Genomic DNA, 19,502 nt, shown 5'->3' on the forward strand with positions numbered 1-19,502 from the left:
ATCTTGATCGCTGTTGACGTGGGACTCACATTTTTGTTTCGAACTTGAATGCAAGCATTGAATACATTTAGTTCTTTGCGAAGGAACTAGGAACGTGTCATTTCCTCAAGTTTGCAGCCAATTTAAAGGTATATGAAAAGATCCAGAAGGCCAGGTAAAATTGCCTGTACATCAGTTTTAATTCTGGAATTGCCATTGATGTGAAGTTAGTGTTTGCATGAGTTTGAAAGATATTTTCAGATCAGATATGAGTATCACAAACTAAATACACCTATAAAGCAGAGGGCAGTTCTACATATCCTTTAGGTAACTATAAATCCATCATGCTCATTGTCTACAACTTCTATATTTGATTTTTTACCTAAGGTATGTGAACAAGGCCACTGTTCCAGATGACAGTGCTTTTTCTGCAGACTTGTCTTTGAGTAAACTGAATTATATGCACTTCTACACCTTGAGAATGTTGGTGTGCTGGTGTTTACAGAAACAACCAAAAATCTCTTTTGAATTTACTATATTTATTATGAAGAAAAGAAAAATCTGCCTTGTAAAAGTACTGGGAAGTACCAGGAAGTCCATTTGTAAATCACACGATATTTTCTCAAATATACAGAAAAAAACCATAGCATTACAAAGTTAGAAGTCTTTTTGTATACACCATTTAGCCACCACAGACTCTATGTACAGCCATTTTATCGGAAATGTGTCATCAGCCATATCATACCATACATCATAATGGTTCTTCAGTTTTAATAAACCATGAGCCTCATGAATTTAATCAAGAGCTGCCAGTCATTTATATTAGAGCTCAAAAATCAAGCATAACAAAGCAAGTCTTGGCATAGATTCTCCTGGTCTGAAAAAAGATATAGGAAGTTTGAAAGCCAACTCTCAGAAAATTAATCAGTAGAGAGCACTCAGAAGACAGAGTGCCAGAATCAGTCTCTTGAAGCAAGTCTGTCCATATTTGATGTGTAAGTTAGCTTGTCTACCATGTTAATGCAGAGGAAATAATGTCCACACTCATTACTGAACATCATGCCAGACCGACAATGAAGCCAATGTAATGCGTCTATTTTTCAGAGTGCACCTTGCTTTTAAGTGACTAATTCCAACTTTAGCGTCTACACCTTTACAGTGAATTCTGAATTCGGCCATGATGATGGTTTACCAATTCATAGGAAGGGAAGGCCATGCGGAAGGAACCATTAATGCAAGCTAGTCAAAAATGTACCTTCTACTGTCAGTTGTCTCGTGTTTAATGTACAAATGTATAAATGCATGTTAAATACCACAGAAGAGTAAAAGCACAGATGTGGGTGCATTTTAACCCAATGGAAAAAATGTACCTGGCTGCAATATTAATGGTGAAAAAATGAGTCTTAAGTACTCTTACGTAGTATGAAGGTAGGACAATTAGGTTTCATTTTTTCACCTTGACTGGAATTGTTTTTGAGACATCTCTGTGCTTCACAGAAATATGTCCAACTTGCTTAAAGTTCTCAAGACTATTAGCTCAAAGACCACATAATTCAATTGGGACCAGACCGCTTGGATCTTCTATTCAAGTAACATTTTGTAACAACAAATAGAGCAGAAATTTGCATACTCCATGTGCCCCTGTTCCTACATATTAGGTTTTATATTGACATACATGCAAATTTCCTTCACAGGTCAATAAGCTCCAGGTCTGTTGTAACTGTTGATCTCCATTTACTTATGGGAATGATGGCATCTAACAAGTTTCCGTCCTTTGTGGGTCTAAAATATTGCCACTCCTTTTGGACTACGTTAGTTCCCGGTGGCGAACCATTCAAGATAATCTGTCACATTTTGTCAATCCTGGCCCTTAATATTCACAATAGCTTAATAAACCCTGCCAGCAAATGGCAAATGATAAACTGTTCCTAGCTACCTTTAATGCATGTACAGTCGGCCTCAGAACAGCTCCAGCGATACTCATGAACTGAAGTATGACCCTACTCTTCACTATAGAAATGGTTGCAAAATGTTCAAGTGCGACAGCTTAAAAATTCCTCCCTGCAACGACAGCTTTCTGATGAGCAGGGAAGCAAATACTCCCAGTCACAACCAAGTGAAAAAATATATATAGATAAGGGAAAGAGGTGAAAACTTAAAGTGTTACTAAACAGAAAATATTTTTCTGATTAATATTTTAAGTTTTTTGCTTTTGGGGATGGTCGTCATAGTCGACAGTGACTACAGCTATCAAAGAGTTATCCTCTTTATTTTTGGAAGACCAGTTGGCTAATCAGCTGAGCAGAGAAAAGGCAGAGAGTGACTCATACCAGCCTACATATTTTGTGTACCGTTAGGATTCTGCCACTGCCAAGAGACAACAAAAGTGATACCAAACATCTGTTTTAGTTCTTGCTGGCTACAGCAGAAAGCTTGATGCCCAGGGAAAAAATCTGATCTGTACATTGGAATATCCATGAACACACCAACAGGATAAATTTCACAATGACTGACCATTTTTCTTTAGACCGCTAAAGCAGGGTTGGGGGTGAACCTAAAATGGACAGTGATTTGTGTTAAAATGTACTTTCTTTTAATTCAACATATCTGTATCTGAAGAACAAGAGGAACACTGTTCTGTGGAATGTGATTATTAATAATTATTGCATCTGACAATTTTATTGCTCAAGACATTCTACACGTGGATACTTTTTTCCAGCAAAATCCTGTTACTATATGGGCTTACAGTTGTGTCACATTTTAGCAGTCTAATTCACTTCCCGGTGATTCCAATACATCAAGCCGGGGGTACTCAGCAAGTGGAGTAGCAAACTCTGTGTGTGTGTGTGTGTGGGATGGGGGGGGGGGGGGGGGTAGGGGGGGTGGTAGTAGGATGAACCCATTTAGCTTAGAATATTTTTCATCCTTTTAAATTCTTTAATTTAAGAATAATAATTGTATCCATTACAGCAGATCGTGTAGATCTGGCCTTGAAGAATAGTTCACATCCAGTATTTGTGAGTTTCATTGAATTGCATGTCTCCATGATGTCATTCAAGGCGTGATGTCCTTCAGATTGGGGATTCGACGCTGGAAAAAAAGGAGCAAGCCAACGGTGGAGCACAGCTGTGACACACAATGTCAAAATTATTCCAGTACCACGCTTTCGTCTGTCTATATTTACAACATCTCTTCGCATTTATTTGAACAGGGAAGCTGTATCAGAAAAGCTTGACGCAGGGTCGTGACAGCATGAACGCCTTTCACACGTTGCTGAGCTCAGCCTCGCGTCCTTCAGCCCGCCCCTTGGTTTTTCCAGCTCTCTCGCATGCTGGTCAAGTTCATTTCTCCCACAGCTGTAACACAACCGACAGAAAGAGATGGCAGGAGTCGTGAGAACGGCCCTTCTCCCTCACAGGTGGAGCTGCCAGAGGTTTCCATGGTGATAGAAGGATGGGGGCACAGGAAGCAGCAGCGATGTTAGTGACCAGGTAGGGGCACAGAGAGGCTCAGGGGGAGCAGGCTGAGAGCAGGGAAATGTTTTTTTTGGGGGGGTGGGGGGGTGGGGGTGCGGATTTTCCCAGCTTGGCCCTCGAAGTGGTGGCCGGTCTCTCTGGCTCTCCATCTCATTCCAGAAGGTCCTGTGAATGAAAATCAGAGAGGAGTAAGCCAGCACAGAGTTGGGAGTCAGTGTGTATGACAACCCAGGCTTTTCATGGAGTGAAAGAAATTAAATGGAAATTATCCACTTTTTTGTCAATGCTTATTTATTTATTTTTTTTTAATTTCTCGTAAATTTGGAATGCTCAATCATAATTATAGGCCAGTACCATTGAAACATCTGTAATTCGGCTGGGTAAAAATGAGCATGCACAGTCTGCAGACTGCTGATGCATATGCTACAGACTGTGCTGGTGCAAACCTTGCAATCTCTGCTGGTGCATACCCTGTAGATTGTTCTGATGCATTCCCTGCAGACTGCTGGTGCATACTCAGCACAGATATTGTGCTGGAGAACTACATGACCGATGCAACTGGTGTAGGCATATTGCAGATGTTCCATCAGGCAAAGCTGCCGTTGTGCAATGAGACAAGGGACACACTGCTGACCAAATCCCTCCCTTCCTCTGAACCTACTGTATATTATGCATTGCCCCGCAGCCAGGACTCCTGGCTACCACTAACGAGGCCAATGCAATATCATTCTGAATGAGAGATTAAGCAAACGTTGCAGCATGTCAATATTCCTATCTGTTCAGCTTCAAGGACAAAACTGTTCAAAGGGTGAAAGAAGCAAGAGAATGCTGTGTGTTATGAGTCCATCTGCCCTTCAGCGCAGCGCCGGGAGGGAGGCTGCGTTTCGTTCGCACCTCGTCCGAGTCGTCGTGGTAGTCGCTCTTGCCAGACTCGGCCACGTGGCTGTCCAGCTCGTCAATCCCCTCGATCCCATTGGCCTCGGCGTGCTGCCGCAGCACAGAGTATCTGTGGACCAAGAACCTGTCGGGCGAGGAAAAAATATTCACACAAGAGGCACCCCATTGGAGGGCTGTAGCGATCAATTCTCCACTTAATAATTATACTGATAATAATTACACTGAATGGTGCCGCGCAAAAACACTGTATATCATTTTGTTTCCTTCATTTGGGCAGTTAATGTTTTAACATTTAAAAAATATTTTTTTACACACATTGGAAGTTGAGAATGGTGCAAAACTCAACTTAAAAAACTTGTTCAAAATTCCTTGTGCATAAACCATAAGGCTGTGTTGGCATCTTTAAAAAAAGCTGTTCCTTGTTTTGCTGTTCGTGGGAATTAACAGTTTTGGCAATACAAGGTTTTTTTTTCACAGCATAAATACACTACAACTATAACTGATAATAATAGTTATAATAATCACAATACCACTGCCACTATAAACCTACAGTTTTATGGGAATCAGAAATACTATGTGCTATAAAATTTCCTATTCATGTGACTACTGCTGCAATTACTATCGCAATGGTTTATACAAGCTGTCAGGTTTTGTACCGGCTGTTGTGCATTAATTATACTGTTCTTGCAACGTGAATCAATAGCTCAATCAATGTGGTAACAAACCTCACATGCCTTACAGAAGAACTTCAAATGCACAATGTGTTCTGAAACCAAATCAAACTCAAGTTCTAAGAACTAACACACCTGGCTATAAATACATGCTTTTGAGGAGAAGCACTTCATTTCACTTACCTCACGCTGTAAAATTACGTGTTTCTTAAGTATTTTTAATCTTTAGAGATAAAAAGCTAGCAGTTTGGGTGGCATTACGTTACACACAAGTGTCAAAATATTTTGTGTCAGGTTAAACCGTTGGGGTCAATTTGACCCCAAACATAATTTGAGGGTTAAGCTCGAGGCATAAACCTGCAAAATAAAAAAGGAGAGGTGCTGACTATAGCGTTCATGTTTTTTTGACAGGGGACTTTTCAGAGGACTCAGACTCAGACTGACAGACCGAAAAGGAAAGAACGAATGGCTCCATAGCTGACCTGCCGCCACACACGTATTTCTTGATGAAGAGAACGCCTGCCACCGTGCTGATGAGCAGGATGGCGATGACCGCAGCAACGATGGGCACGGAACTGTAGTGGGAATCCCTCTGAAGGAGAGAGAGAGAGAGAGGGGTGAGGAGAGAGAAGAACAGAGGAAAAAAAACAGAAAAAAGAAGGGATATGCGACATTCAGCAAGAAAAAAAAACAAGCAAGACACAAAGTGTTGTACTGATTGTGTGCAGGCCCATAAGATGGAAAACAGAAATGGAGAGTGCACACTGCAAGGACAGCTCCCTAAAATATAGCTTTATTTCTCATCTCAGCATGATCAATGTTTCTATCCGCACTGGGGCTTTGGCAGCACCCGGTGTGAGGAAAAGAAATGATCTCTTGTTGTGTCTATGCATTTCTACATTGTGGTTTCTTTTTATCGTGCACATGCACGTGCTGTTAGTTTTGTCTACATTACTACATTTAATCCACCAGGTGACGACATAACAGCCGTTCAAATAAGAACCTACACTGGAATGGTTATACAGCATGTAATGTGTGCCTGGACAGGCACATTGAGGCCAATCACACGTAATACAGCTCAGACGAACTGCACAGTGACATAGAGGAAGTGTAATGAGCACACAGGCCAGTCTGTGCATATCACTGCAGTACTGAAAGAGCAGTGAATCTGGACTTACCAGCAGCTCCTGCCCCAGCAGGTTGCTCACGCACTTCTTGCTGAGGTCGATCTCCTTGCGCTCTGGCATGACCCCGCCCTCACACTTGTCTCCCGGGATCTTCCGATACCTGGGAGACATTGATGGTGGAAGTGGGTCAGTGTCGTCATTGGTTACCGCCTTTCCCCATCCACAGACACACGGTCATGGGCAAGGGCTTTATAAAACCACTCACCCCGAAAAGGCGGGAAACTCTGGTCTAATCTGGTCTGGTGACATTTTAACAGATATGGGCAAAAATAGCTGACTCTAAAAGGAGAACAGTTATAACTGTAGCAAGGTAAAAAAAAATGGACAACTAATCAGCTGCTGGTGAAAGTTAATGAGAACCAGGTGTACAGAGAAACTTGTGTTTTACCTGGTGATCTGATAGATGGGGAAGATTACAGACCACATTAAGATTTGAGAGATACACCCTGTTGTGCCGGGCAGATTTGTGAGTTACACCCCATTGTGAGGCGCAGATTTGAGTGTTACACACCACTGTGAGGGGCAGATTTGAGAGTTACAACTTATTTTAAGGGGCAGATTTGAGAGTTCCAACCTTGAGTGTTACACACCATGGTGACGGGGGATAATTTGAGCGTTACAGACCATAGTGGGGGGCAGATTTGAGTGTTACACACCAAGGTGACGGGGGATTATTTGAGAGTTACCCGCTGGTCTGCAGCTGCTCCTTCTTCCCGTGAAGACAGAACTCCAGAGCGTGCCCCTGTAGGTCCGGCTGCTCCAGGCACTCTGAGCTATTGGCTGCACGATAGTACCCAAAATCACTGCAGGACAGCAGGAAGAACACACACAAGTCTAAGTCACCAGCTGGCCTACATCCAGTACAACTAACCTAAAGGCATTCAACAAGTCCAGTTTAACTCCAAAATGCATACACTGAACATTAATGGAGGAGGTTTTAAATTTATTTGAAATACTTTTATACCTCTGAGTTATGACTGGCTTTTTTTTTTTAGACCTTTGCAAAAGTTGATGAAATCTTGTGATCCATGTGCTTCCAGGCCTCTAGGCAAACGTTTCTAACCTGTTCTTAACAGGGAGTGTTGAATTCCAAAATCATTTTTATTGTCAACACCACTGAAAGTTCAGTTAATGACTGCAAAACCACTGGTAAATATTTTCTTGTTTCCATTATTTAAAATAAGATATTAATATTGAAATGTAATGTAATGCAGATTTCACAGGTATTTGATGTGTAATTGTGTCCGCTGTGAAGAGAAGGTAGGAAATCGACTTTAATCTGAAATGGAATATATGAGCGTGTTTCACTCCTGTGTAATGGGAAGAGTTTCTGAATTTATATCATGCAGTATGTCTATTAGAGAATCAGTAAATACCCTGACATGCATTCAAACACGGTTTGGCTAATGTCGGTTTGTGGCAATGAGACTTGGTGCCAGTGGCGGCCCTAGCCTTTGAGGGACCCTAAACGAGGTCTAATTTGAGGGGCCTCCCCAACCCAACATTATAAATAATATACTGTATATATTTTAGAATAATTTTGGGGCCCCTGACGGTCACGGGGGCCCAAAGAAGCCGGTTATGTCGCTTGTTGGGTTGAGGGCGAAGTGAGCTTAGGGAGAACCGTACCACAGGAAGTCATCCAGGGTGCAGGGGCAGGGCGTGGGCTGCTTGGTGACGATGTAGTCGCGGCCGTTCCAGCAGACCGAGTCCTTGCGCATCCGCAGGAACCTCTCCTTGAACCCCAGCATGCAGCCGTCGCTGGGGTCGCTGATGTCATCAGAGTGCGCCAGCCACTGCACGTAGTCCTTCTCACCGCCTACAAGCAGAGACAGAGACATGGGCAGCTCATACTGTATCTGAGGGGAGGACATTCACACATTATAAATATGAAAGAGAAACATGACTGATTTAAAGCACTGGTTCTTAAACTTTTTAATATCGGGATCCAAATTAGAACTTTAGTACCTTTCAGGGACTCATTTCGGGACCCACCTCATATAGTCCCATGACCCAATTAGGTACTCGATTAGGTACCCAATATTTCAAAAAACACAGATTTAAAGAATGTGACACCAATCTCTGTAATAGTACCAATATTATAATAATTATAATAATAATTAATGGTATTGCTAGGATAATTATTAGACATCAAGCTTTGTCAGCCTTGTTGGCGAGTTAGCAAACAAATCCAAGCAAGGAAGAGCACAGAATAAAACCAAATATTCTACACTTCTGTTAGCTCAAACCAGAGGGTTATGACCTCCAGAGAGAAGGTAATAAATCAGAGCTGTCGGCCCGAAGAGCAGCGCTGCGGATTCCATTCCGCCCCAGGCCGCTTCCCGAAGCCCGCGGCGAAGCCTGCGGCTCTCACTCACAGTCGCGGGTGAGCAGCTGCGTGAAGTCGATGGTGATGGACACCCAGAACTGGCTGAGGAGCGACTCGCGGTAGCCCCAGATGCTGACGTTCATGGAGCGCGCCCCGGGCTCGGACGCCAGGCCCGTGAAGAACATCGGGTCGTCGGTGAAGTTGAAGACGTGCCAGCACTGCCCCTCGTCCGTGGAAAACCTGCGATTAGGCACAGTCCGCACGCAACGTCAACGAAGCCCTGTAATTACCATGGCGCTGACCGTCACTGTTTCTGAAGTCACTGTGGGCTATTTAGAGTCCAAAGGAGTGTCTGAACGTCATTGCCTCATCATGATAGGGGTACTGGTTTTACACAGCACAGAGGGAAGTACGTGCTTATTATGGTGCGCTGAGCCACCTGCAAAAGACACCTGGCTTGTCAGTGAAAATCTCCCACTACTCCGGACAGCCCCCCTGCTGGGCTCCCTTGCAAGGCTTCTGTGTTTGCATTTTCCCCCCAAAAAAACATGTGGCTCAGACATGGTAGGAATACAAAAAGACATCACAGATAACAGGGACTACAGATAAAACATTTTCCTCTCTGGCTGACTGGCACATTCACAGAAATGCTATTACTGTGCATTCTCCCAGTAAAAATAAACTAATAACAAACATCATATGCAGCTGTAACTATTTGCCATTAGTTATATACGAATGAAAGTTATAAACTGTATTTCCTTTTATTGCAGCAGTATAGATCCACTGATGCATAATGCAGACCCCCAGTCTATCTACCTATTACCAACCACTCAACTTAAAATTTTTTTATTTTATTTTCACATGTCTAGTGTGAAATCCTGACCGTGCAGAATGCCTTGCAGCGCATTTAACAACTGGCTGTAGCTTCCAGAGATAAAAGGTTTAATTTGGTGTGTTTGTCCTGCTCTCACCCCCTGAAAGCGACTCGGTGACTCCCCTAAGAGGATTAACTGGGCCCCTGCAGGAGAGCACACCTCACACAGCACGTGATTGGACGGCTCAGCTGGTGGACACACCCACACCCCGTCATCACTCTTGAACTTTTATTTTTGAACAACTGACTGATCTTAAAAATGGCCGAATGACAAAATAATCATTACAAACTAACTTCCTGAGCCAGCCAAGGGGAGGATGGGCTCCCCCCTCTCGACCGTGGTTCCGCCCAAGATGTCTTTCCTTATTTGTTCCATCAACATTTCGTTCCCAGGCCGATGAATATAATTGGGCATTCCAAATTTGTTTTTTTTGTGTGGTGTTTGAGGACGCCATTTTGGATGACTGCACATGGTTGGCACACTCTGACCTCCACACCCACCGGCACTAAACCCCGCCTGTTCCCCACCCAACTCACTTTATCTGAGAGATGGGCTGGGAGGGAGTGTGCTCCACGGCCACCAGCAGGCCCCCGGAGTCCAGGATGGCGTAGTGGTGGGGGCCCTCGAGGGCCCGAAGCCAGGTGTAGCCCCCGTCGTCGGAGACGTACACGTCAGGCGCCATGACGGAGACGGCGTCGCCCACGCTCCCTGAAGCACACAAAACGGGGGGGGGGCAGGGGGGTCAGGGGGGAAAGAGTTGAAGTAAAATAGCACCCAGAGAATCCTGCATCCTGAAACCATGATTCAATCACCGGACATTTTGGCATAGCGAAGCTTAGCACGCGGCTAACGGGGGGGAGCAAGGCTATGCCGCGCTAAAAGCCTTTTCTGTTAAGATGCCGTGTGTGGCGTGTATTTGTCTCCGCTCTCATAACCTCCACTCACAGCCCGCAGGCTTCGCTTGATGTACCCTCATCGTCACCTGAGGAGCACTTCAACGCCGTTAATAAGCTGAGCGGAATACATTACTTAGCTTTTCCCATGCTCAGATTTTCTTGAGGGAATGAGATCCACAGCAAACGCAGAGTAAATATTTTCCACCCTTCATTGCCAAAACACCCGCAGGGTCCGTTTCATCCTGTAGGCTTTTGTGAGATTGAACTGAAGCTCTCCAGGCATTTCCGATGTAAATAAACTTTGTATAGTAAAGACAAATGGACATGGAATGTTTACCAAATTACTTTTCCGGGGGAAGGAAGGGTAATAAGCTAATGTTAACAAGCTATATCTGCTTGCTAGCGACAGATATTTCACAGCTGTATATCTGATATATTTATTATTCTCTAATGTGTAGGCTTGCTAACTAGCTTGCTATTGGCTAATGACATATGGTCCTATAGCTTTATCAGCTAAGTAGCCTAGAAGCTATGGCAGAGCAAGTTAAGTTGCTCTTAAGTGATGGTGAAGCTTTAGTGGATTGGGATGCAGCCATTATCTTGGGAGTGGGCGAGAGGGCGGTGCGGGAAGTGTGTGTGCAAGGCGTTGCCTGGTTACCATGGGCAAGAATGAGCCCCACGGCGTTAGGCTCGGTCAGGGGCAGCATGGGGACGTTGAGCTTCATGGAGGTGCTGTAGGAGGCGTGGATATGGAGGCTGCACTGCAGACAGGAGGAGGCAGAGATATTACTGTCCCTCCACACAGCCTGATGCACGCACACGCGCACACACACACACACACACACACACACACACACACACACACACACACACACACACACACACACACACACACACACACACACACACACAGCCCGACGCATACTCACAGACCCACAATCTCACACACACACACACACACACACACACACAGCCCGACGCATACTCACAGACCCACAATCTCACACACACACAGACACTCTCTCATATGCACACACACACACACACACACAGCCCAACGCATACTCACAGACCCACAATCTCTCACACACACACACACACACGCACAGCCCAACGCATTCTCACAGACCCACAATCTCACACACACACACACACTCTCTCATATGCACACACACACACACACACACACACAGCCCGACGCATACTCACAGACCCACAATCTCACACACACACACACACTCTCTCATATGCACACACACACACACACACACACACACACAGCCCGACGCATACTCACAGACCCACAATCTCACACACACACACACACACGCACACACATACACATACACACACTCTCTCATATGCACACACACACACAGCCCAACGCATTCTCACAGACCCACAATCTCACACACACACACACACACACACAGCCCGACACATTCTAACAGAGCCACAATCTCTCTCTCTCACACACACACACACACACACACACACACAGATGTCCAGACACACAGATACACGGTTACAGACATACAGACACAGCAGGCAGTAACGTCCACAAGAGCAGCGGAAGTTCCATAAAAGTGCACTGGAGTAATCAGCAAAAGAACAACGGCTCAATAATAAATCAACATAATAAATCAACACTTTGCAGTCAACAGCAAAATATTCCACCCTCGGTCTCTTAAGATATCGAAAACTGGTGAGTGAAAATATCTGCCCAACAAGTAAGGAGTTACAAGAAATGCGAAAAACAGAAAGCATCCCAAGTAAACCGCACGCAGTGTGTGTTCAGTGACTGAACCCAGCTGCTGTAGCCCCAGTACACAGTGCGTGTTAAGTGACTAAACCCGGGCTGATGGGAATGTGTCTCACCAGCTCCGGATCTTTGGCCGTCGAATCGCACTTCCCGTTCCTGGGCTTCTTCAGGGCCCTCCACTCCCCGCCCTGGTCAAAGGTCACCATGGTCTGCGCCGAGCCGTCTGGGACACAGAGTACGGGGGGGGGGGGGGTTAGGAACGAAACTGCACAAGTGGGGGCGTCTCTGTCTCACAGCTTCTACCGGTGTCCTTGTATACAGGAGTCGGGAAAACATTACTCACAAAATTTTAACTGAATGCGGTGTGAATGAATTCGATCCGTTTTCTTAACGAGAAAAACCTTCGCATATGACGATTTGTAGATTCTCAGTGCAGCTTTAGCAGTATTAAAATCAAATGTAAAATATCTTGGTTTCAGTCCAGCAGCGATACTGTACGGATACACTGTACGCTGTATCTTTTCTGCCTCTCTCAGCTTTGCTCTCAGGAGTGATGATTTCAAACTGGCTTCCGTCTTCCAGTAGGCACTCAGCCAAGGAAAGCCCCCCCCGCCCCCCCCCGGATGATCACAGGCTTTTTGGCACGCTCAGTGGCCCCCCGCAGTACCCGGCTGGTAGATGCTAACGGTGATGGAGAGCGCAGACTCCCCCCGTCACACTGAAACTGCTCATTTGTCTCTGTGGTAGAGCTGATGAAGAATGCAGAGTTTAAATCAGGATAGTGTGAGAGAGGCAGCAGCTGCCGCCGTTTCAGGATTCGAAACGGAACAAGCTGACGAGGCTGCAGACTACCCACACAGGGAAACAAACAGCCAAACTGCTGACTGACTGCTGCCACCCCTTTCAGGAGTGTGTGTGTGTGTATGTGTGTGCGCACATGTGTGTGTGTTGTGTGTGCTTGTGCGCATGTGTGTGTGTGCATATACGCGTTTGCATGTGTCTCACCCTCGGCCAGTACGCTGGTCATGTAGACCCCGCGAAGGGAAGTGACGTTGGTGAAGTCTGTGTCGCCCCCTGTGGTGGTGTAGAGGTGGCGCTCCAGAGATTTGGAGTAAACGGTGCCGCGGTCATCCGACACATAGATGGTGCCGAACCCCGTGTCTGCAAGTGGAGACACATTGTTACATACGCAAAGCTTTTATAGGAAGTTTATAGGAGAATATTTTTAAGCATTTTCCCCAGCTTAATTTTCAGTGTCAGATAGAAACTCTGATAGTTTATATGGGACAGATACGTAAAGCATCGATTAAAAGTGCGCTGTTCAACCCCTCCCTTATGACGCCTATCTGTTACAGATAAGATAAGTTGCCTGATCCGGCTGTCTGGAGAGAAATGGCATGCGGATCCTAAGACGAGCCGTCTGAAGAGAGAAAGGCCCTGGTGGAGGTGAACAGGAAGTGTGAAACATGGCGGAGATGAACAGGAAGTGTGAAACGTGGCGGAGCGGAGGGGACTGACCACCGAGCTCGTCCACGTGCATGAACACCATGTCGTCGTTGGCCGCCAGGATGGAGTAGAACTGCTCGTGCCCCACGGGGGGCAGCTGGGCCATGTTCCACGTGTCCCCCTGGTCCACCGACACGTGGATCATACGAAGGGTGCCCTGAGAGCGACACACGCATGTTAGGCACTGACGAACACGCGCGCACGCTGCGTCCAAATGCATACATCACATAAAGAGAGGAGATGGCTGTCAAACATCCTACAGCTCACACACAAACGCACGCACGCAAACACGCACACACACACGTATGTGCACAAACACATATACACAAACACACCCGCCCACAAATACACCCACACACCTTCCTTGCCCATTAAACATAGTTCATATCGAGTTAAGAAAAACTTACACAAGAAAGGAATAAAAATACTCACTGGTATTTGAGTAAATACGACAAAGTATTTTTACAAGTTCTGTTTTTTAATTCCTTTTTTATACTCCAGAGAAATGAGGCAAAGTCAGTTTAGCATAGTGAATTAAGTCACATACGTCCTACTCATACCAGACACCCACACACATACATGCACAATGCACACAGACACACAGACGCACAATGCACAGACACAAAGACACAGAGACGCACAGATGCACAGACGCACAGACACACAGACACACAGACAGACAGACAGACAGACAGACGCACAGACACACAGACGCAGCCTTACCGTCCCGGTCATGACCGAGGCGAAGACAAAGCGCCCGCCCAGGCCGAAGGAGAAGATCTTTTTGCCGACGGTTTTGAAGTTTCGCCCGTAATCCGAGGTCTTCCGGAGCTCCAGCATCCCTCGGTCACCTGACACACACCGCACAAACGAGAGGGGGGGGAGGGTGACTGACTTTCACACACCTCGGGCTGGCGGGCGCACTCTTTACCGACGTACACTGGTTCAGTCACTCACTGCAGGATCCGTTTGGGTTCGTGGTGAAGAAGATGGTGTTGTCCGTCCCCCTGGGAGCAAACAGACAGACGTGAGACGCAAGGCCGCTGGCTTTCAGCCACAGTCAAATCAGCACCTTTTCCCCCCACTATCATATTTTCAAATGAGTGTTAGCTATTACGCGTTCGCTTCAGATCCATTTGCCATATAGACACAGTTTTCCAGGGCAACACTCATGGCTAGCATTTTGGCACGCTATCCAATCATACAGCTGGATGCTTCCTGAAGCAATTCGGGCAACCTCTGCAGAGGTTCGAGCTCAGTGTCCCATCAGGGAAGTTAATTACACCCCCAGGCCTACAAGCCCACCTCCAGAATCACTACAATGCGCTGCAGCCGTAATATAAAAGTAATTTACAGCTTATTTAAGCCTACAGCTGCTTGGGTCCTGTTGCCCATAAATGAAACAGCAATTGCAGCCAAACACGCAGGCGAGCCCAGCCAAGTAAAGCACACGGTGCCAAGTGATGCTGTAACCCTTTTGTGTTAGCAACTTAGCACAAATCTCACACGCAACACTGCATGTGCTGCACGCTTTTTCAGCCTTTTTTTTTGCAGTTTGAGTCATTCCAGGCCACTAAAAGCAGAAGTATACAAGCCAAACCTGAGCTCTGCTATTTCAGTCCATCAGAGTTTCAGCAGACAAATCAATCTGCTCGTTGATTTCTAATCAGCAGCTCTGAGACCCACCGCAGTGGCTCTTTATATAAAGAAGTGCTCAAAAGTTTGTCAGTAGGTGTGCATGTAGGTGGATGTCTGCACTTGATAACAGTGCGGGGGTATGATGTCTTAGCAGAGCTGAGTTGGCCTAAATCTGCAACAGAACTGGTTGGTGGGTTGGGGTGCCATTACTAAACCAGTTAGTTCAATAACGGTTATCCGGCCAAACTGCCCCAGTACACAACACTGCATTTGGAGAATTCATCCGACTGTTGGGAGCATAGAATTAGTGCAGCACATTGGATCCACCGAACCAGTATTATAGAGGACACGCCACTGAACTACAGAATCTCTGATGTTTTTTGTTCGGCTTCACAAAGATGCAAAGGCCTTCAGAGTAAAGACTTTGTGTTGGACAAGGAGAGATAAGAACCGTATCTCAAAAAACAAAATGGACCCAGAGTCACTGCACATCCCAGACACTTCTCTGTAGAACAAAATGAACCCAGAGACAGATTATTTTGGCGTTTTTAAGGGCTATAAACTTGATACCAGCTATTCAGGTCCACCTTGGTTTATCCTACTCCAGTTAAATAGGTGGAGGGTACACTCTTTATTGTAAATTGCACCTAATGTTAGTGAGTGACAATTCTCTCAACGCAGACAAAGTTATTTTTTAAAATAAGCAGAAAGCCAAATCAGATCATATCATGCAACATTGGAAAAAGCCAGTTCTGGGAGACCATTCTTTGACATTGTTTCAACAGATGTTATTTGGTTATTTGCAAGGTGTTTTAGGAAGAAAATGGCATGACCGTGGACACAAAAGACTAAAAATACAACATTAAAGGTTCTAAGCATGACCTAACCAGAGGGCCTGACTTAACGACCTGAGCATTCTACTACTAAAGCCCAAAGATTTACCGCCTCCAGGGTAAACAATGGCAGCGGATGGGCTCAACCCATAACATAGCCCTGGAAGAAAAGCTAAGGAAACAAGCAGACCAGCGGAACCTGGCGGTACCCTCTCTTTATCAAACAAAGGACGACTAACACAGGCCGCCTTGTTTCTCTTTACACGGTGGAATCTTAATTGCTAATGAATGTCCGATGACTCAAAAGCGTACTCAGACACCTTAATGAATGTGATAAAAGTTTTCAAGGCTTTCCGGGGAAAGTTTTTTTTGTTGTTGTTGTAAAAGTCTACAAAAATGTAAAGGTTATGAAAACAGCACATTTTTGTTGACCACTAGGGGGCACCGTCCAGGAGAGAACGACACCAGAAAACTAATGTGTAACTCATTCTAGATTAAAAGCGCCTGATAATGCCTTCAGGGTTAATATATCAATATTTTGAGCGCGTCGCTAGTCCACAATGTTCTTACCATTTGACCAGGCACACCATTTCATGTATCTTTTTCCAGTTCTCTCCAAAGTCCTCCGACACCCACAGATCATACTGAAAAACAGAAAGGCAGAGTAAGACCCCAGCAGAATATCTCCAGCAGGCAAACTGAGTTATTTCAAATGCAAAATTCACTTAAGCTTCTCTCAGAACAGTCAGCATGCACTAAAGCGAATCAAAGGCAATAACTTTGAGGGGTGTGTGTGTGTGTGTGTGTGTGCGTGTGATACCTGCAGAGGCATCAATCTCATTCACGGAAATGATTTAACCCTTTGAAGAGTAGGTTTTCTGGAATGTTTTTTCAACATTCTAAGTGTTCTAGAACTCCACTGCTTTCCGTTACCAGCAGCGATTGTTACATCAGCATTAGAATGTTAAAGTGTGTGCCAGACTCCCGGCTTGTAGCCACACCCCTGTCCTGGAAAATGTGGTGAGGGGCTGTCAATCATGCGTGACAGTGATGCTAGAATGCTCTAGTTGCCACGGCATCGGCACGCTCTTACAGTGATGCTGATGACCAGAAGCACGTTGGCATCGTGCGGGTTGTAGCTGATCTGCATCAGAGGATGGAACGGCAGGTCGGAATGGGTGAAGCTGTTCCCAAAATCCACCGAACGGAATATCCTGGATCCCTTGCCGCCCGAGACGTCGCCTGTGAGGATGACCTGTAGGGTTTGGAGGGGGGGGGGGGGGGTTAAAGTCACGACCAAATAAATTACATGGCCAAAAGCATGCGGACACCTGACATCCAACATCGCATCCAAAATTATGGGCGTTAACATGGAGTTGGTCCACCCTTTGCTGCTATAACAACCTCCACTCTTCTGGGAAGGCTTTATACTAGATCTTGGAGCGTTGCTGCATTTATTTGCTTCCATTCAGCCAGAAGGCACTGATTGGGCGTTTAGGCCTGGCTTGCAATTGGCTTTGCAATTGATCCCAAAGGTGTTGTATGAGCTTGAGGTCAGGGCTGTGGTCAAGTTCTTCCACACCGTTCTTGACAAACCATTACTGTATGGACCCCGCTGTGTGCCCAGGGGCACTGTCATGCTGAAGCAGGAAAGGTCCTTCCCCAAACTGACGGAGAAGCACAGAATCGTCTAGAATGTCACTGTATGCTTTAGCATTATTATTTGCCATCACTGGAACTAAGGGGAGGAAGTATTCCAAACCATGAAAAACAGCCACAGACCAAGGCGAGTCCAGATACCTTTGGTCATAGAGTGTACATAAAAGCCTGTACGGGGCTCTGTCGTAACAACCCTCTGCAATATACATTTGCAATAATGCAGGGCTCTTGTGGTCGCCACTAATGTTGGGTCACAAGATGCATGTAGAAACAAACACTGTGTTTTACCCCACCCACAGGCATTCACACCGGCCAAACAAACCACTGCTTCTGAGTACACTCAACTTATTTCCACACAATTATCCAAGGGTGATCAAACCAGACCTGGGTCAAGTATGTATTTTTTCAGGATTCAAATACTTTCCTAAGCTTTGCTGATCTCGTCTGGTGTATTGAAACCAATGAAATACTCTCAAAAAGTGCAAAACCCCACCTTCTGGTCATACGGACAGGCTCAATTACACCAGGCAAGATCAATAGAGCACAGAAACGTATTTGAATCCAAAACAAATACCTATTTGACCCAGGTCTGGGTCAAACACAGCTGTACTGTACTGACCTCATGTAGGGGAACGACTGAAAAGCAGTCGAGGAAACCACTTTGGGGGGAAGAAAAGGTGACCTTAATGGTGTGATATAAAAGTGCCCATCTACACACTCAGTATTGCTCTCCATGACACAGTGGGCCTCCGTTCACAGAGATGTGTAAAAAGAGAAGTGTGGTGTGGCATTTCTCAGCTCAGGAGCCCAGAAAAATACAAATAGCTCCACCTACCTTCCCAGAATTCTCCGGACCAATCGCTATCCCGTATTCGGTACGGATGAAAGTGTTGTTGATGAGATTTGTGACGTCCTGGAAGGATTTCCCATAGTTCTCACTGACAGGGTTGGGGAGAGAGAGGGGGGCATGGATTTCAATAACGCAGATTGAAGCCGAACAGCATTCAACATCAATCGTGCTCCCACAAACAGAAGCACACCACAAGTTACTTGATAATTACATCAATCCTTTCATTTCCACTTTTCCTGATATGTGAAACTTCAAAACTTTTTTTTTTCCCCCCCGTTCAAAGACTAAAGCACCTTGTCTATGAGCCACTTCAACCTTGAGAAAAACATCAATCGATTATTTTTTAACAGAGCTGCTTTCGCAGAGACACCCACCTTCTGTACAGTTTGGACTGGCCAAACCGCAGCATGAAAAATGGAACCTGGAAAGTTGTCAAGGCCAGCACGACCTGTTGGGAGAGAAAATGGGTTAGAGAGGTTATTAATCTGCGGAGGGGTCTCAAAGACACGATCGGGCTGATAAGGGTGCCTCAGAGACACCTGACAGCAGGGTCTCCATGGGGGTTAGGTATTTGGATTTATTTGGGGGTTTTTTTGGGGGTTTTTTTTGCAGTGGACCTGGCACCAGTGACTGAGAGCAGAGCAGAATAAGGTCAGCAGGAGGGGGGTCACTGAACCAGCTGTCACTCACAGCCCCCGGGATCAGCGTGCGCTGGGAGGGAAAAGTGTGTCACCGTGGCAGCCGACGACCCCACAGCGACGCTGTTCTATTTATGCGTGCGCTCCGATCACAGCTGCTTATAATCTGCATAACTGTGATGAGCAGCCATGACACGGGACTCACTGGTGAAAGGTAATGCACTAGAGCAGGCACACGCAATCAGATAAACACACAATCACGCACACGCACACACACACACATACACATAAACATACAGTACACGT

General features: G+C 45.7%; 1 protein-coding gene across 1 annotated transcript in view; it reads right to left on the minus strand.

The window, feature by feature from the left end:
- Positions 1 to 501: 501 nt before the first annotated feature.
- Positions 502 to 19,502, minus strand: part of sort1a (sortilin 1a) — a 42,504-nt gene continuing 23,503 nt past the window's right edge. The window contains exons 3-20 of the mRNA XM_035387421.1: positions 18,933 to 19,006; positions 18,544 to 18,646; positions 17,143 to 17,304; positions 16,620 to 16,693; positions 14,536 to 14,585; positions 14,302 to 14,429; positions 13,591 to 13,735; positions 13,078 to 13,233; positions 12,189 to 12,295; positions 10,969 to 11,071; positions 9,951 to 10,122; positions 8,589 to 8,779; positions 7,840 to 8,029; positions 6,897 to 7,013; positions 6,202 to 6,310; positions 5,506 to 5,615; positions 4,350 to 4,476; positions 502 to 3,620 (exon numbers count right to left, since the gene is read on the minus strand). Of these exons, the coding sequence (XP_035243312.1) occupies positions 3,606 to 3,620; positions 4,350 to 4,476; positions 5,506 to 5,615; positions 6,202 to 6,310; positions 6,897 to 7,013; positions 7,840 to 8,029; positions 8,589 to 8,779; positions 9,951 to 10,122; positions 10,969 to 11,071; positions 12,189 to 12,295; positions 13,078 to 13,233; positions 13,591 to 13,735; positions 14,302 to 14,429; positions 14,536 to 14,585; positions 16,620 to 16,693; positions 17,143 to 17,304; positions 18,544 to 18,646; positions 18,933 to 19,006 (2,133 nt within the window). The 3' untranslated portion in view covers positions 502 to 3,605. The remainder of the gene's footprint in view (positions 3,621 to 4,349; positions 4,477 to 5,505; positions 5,616 to 6,201; positions 6,311 to 6,896; positions 7,014 to 7,839; positions 8,030 to 8,588; positions 8,780 to 9,950; positions 10,123 to 10,968; positions 11,072 to 12,188; positions 12,296 to 13,077; positions 13,234 to 13,590; positions 13,736 to 14,301; positions 14,430 to 14,535; positions 14,586 to 16,619; positions 16,694 to 17,142; positions 17,305 to 18,543; positions 18,647 to 18,932; positions 19,007 to 19,502) is intronic.

This window comes from Anguilla anguilla, chromosome 13, assembly GCF_013347855.1.
Source record: "Anguilla anguilla isolate fAngAng1 chromosome 13, fAngAng1.pri, whole genome shotgun sequence".
NCBI lineage: Eukaryota > Metazoa > Chordata > Actinopteri > Anguilliformes > Anguillidae > Anguilla > Anguilla anguilla.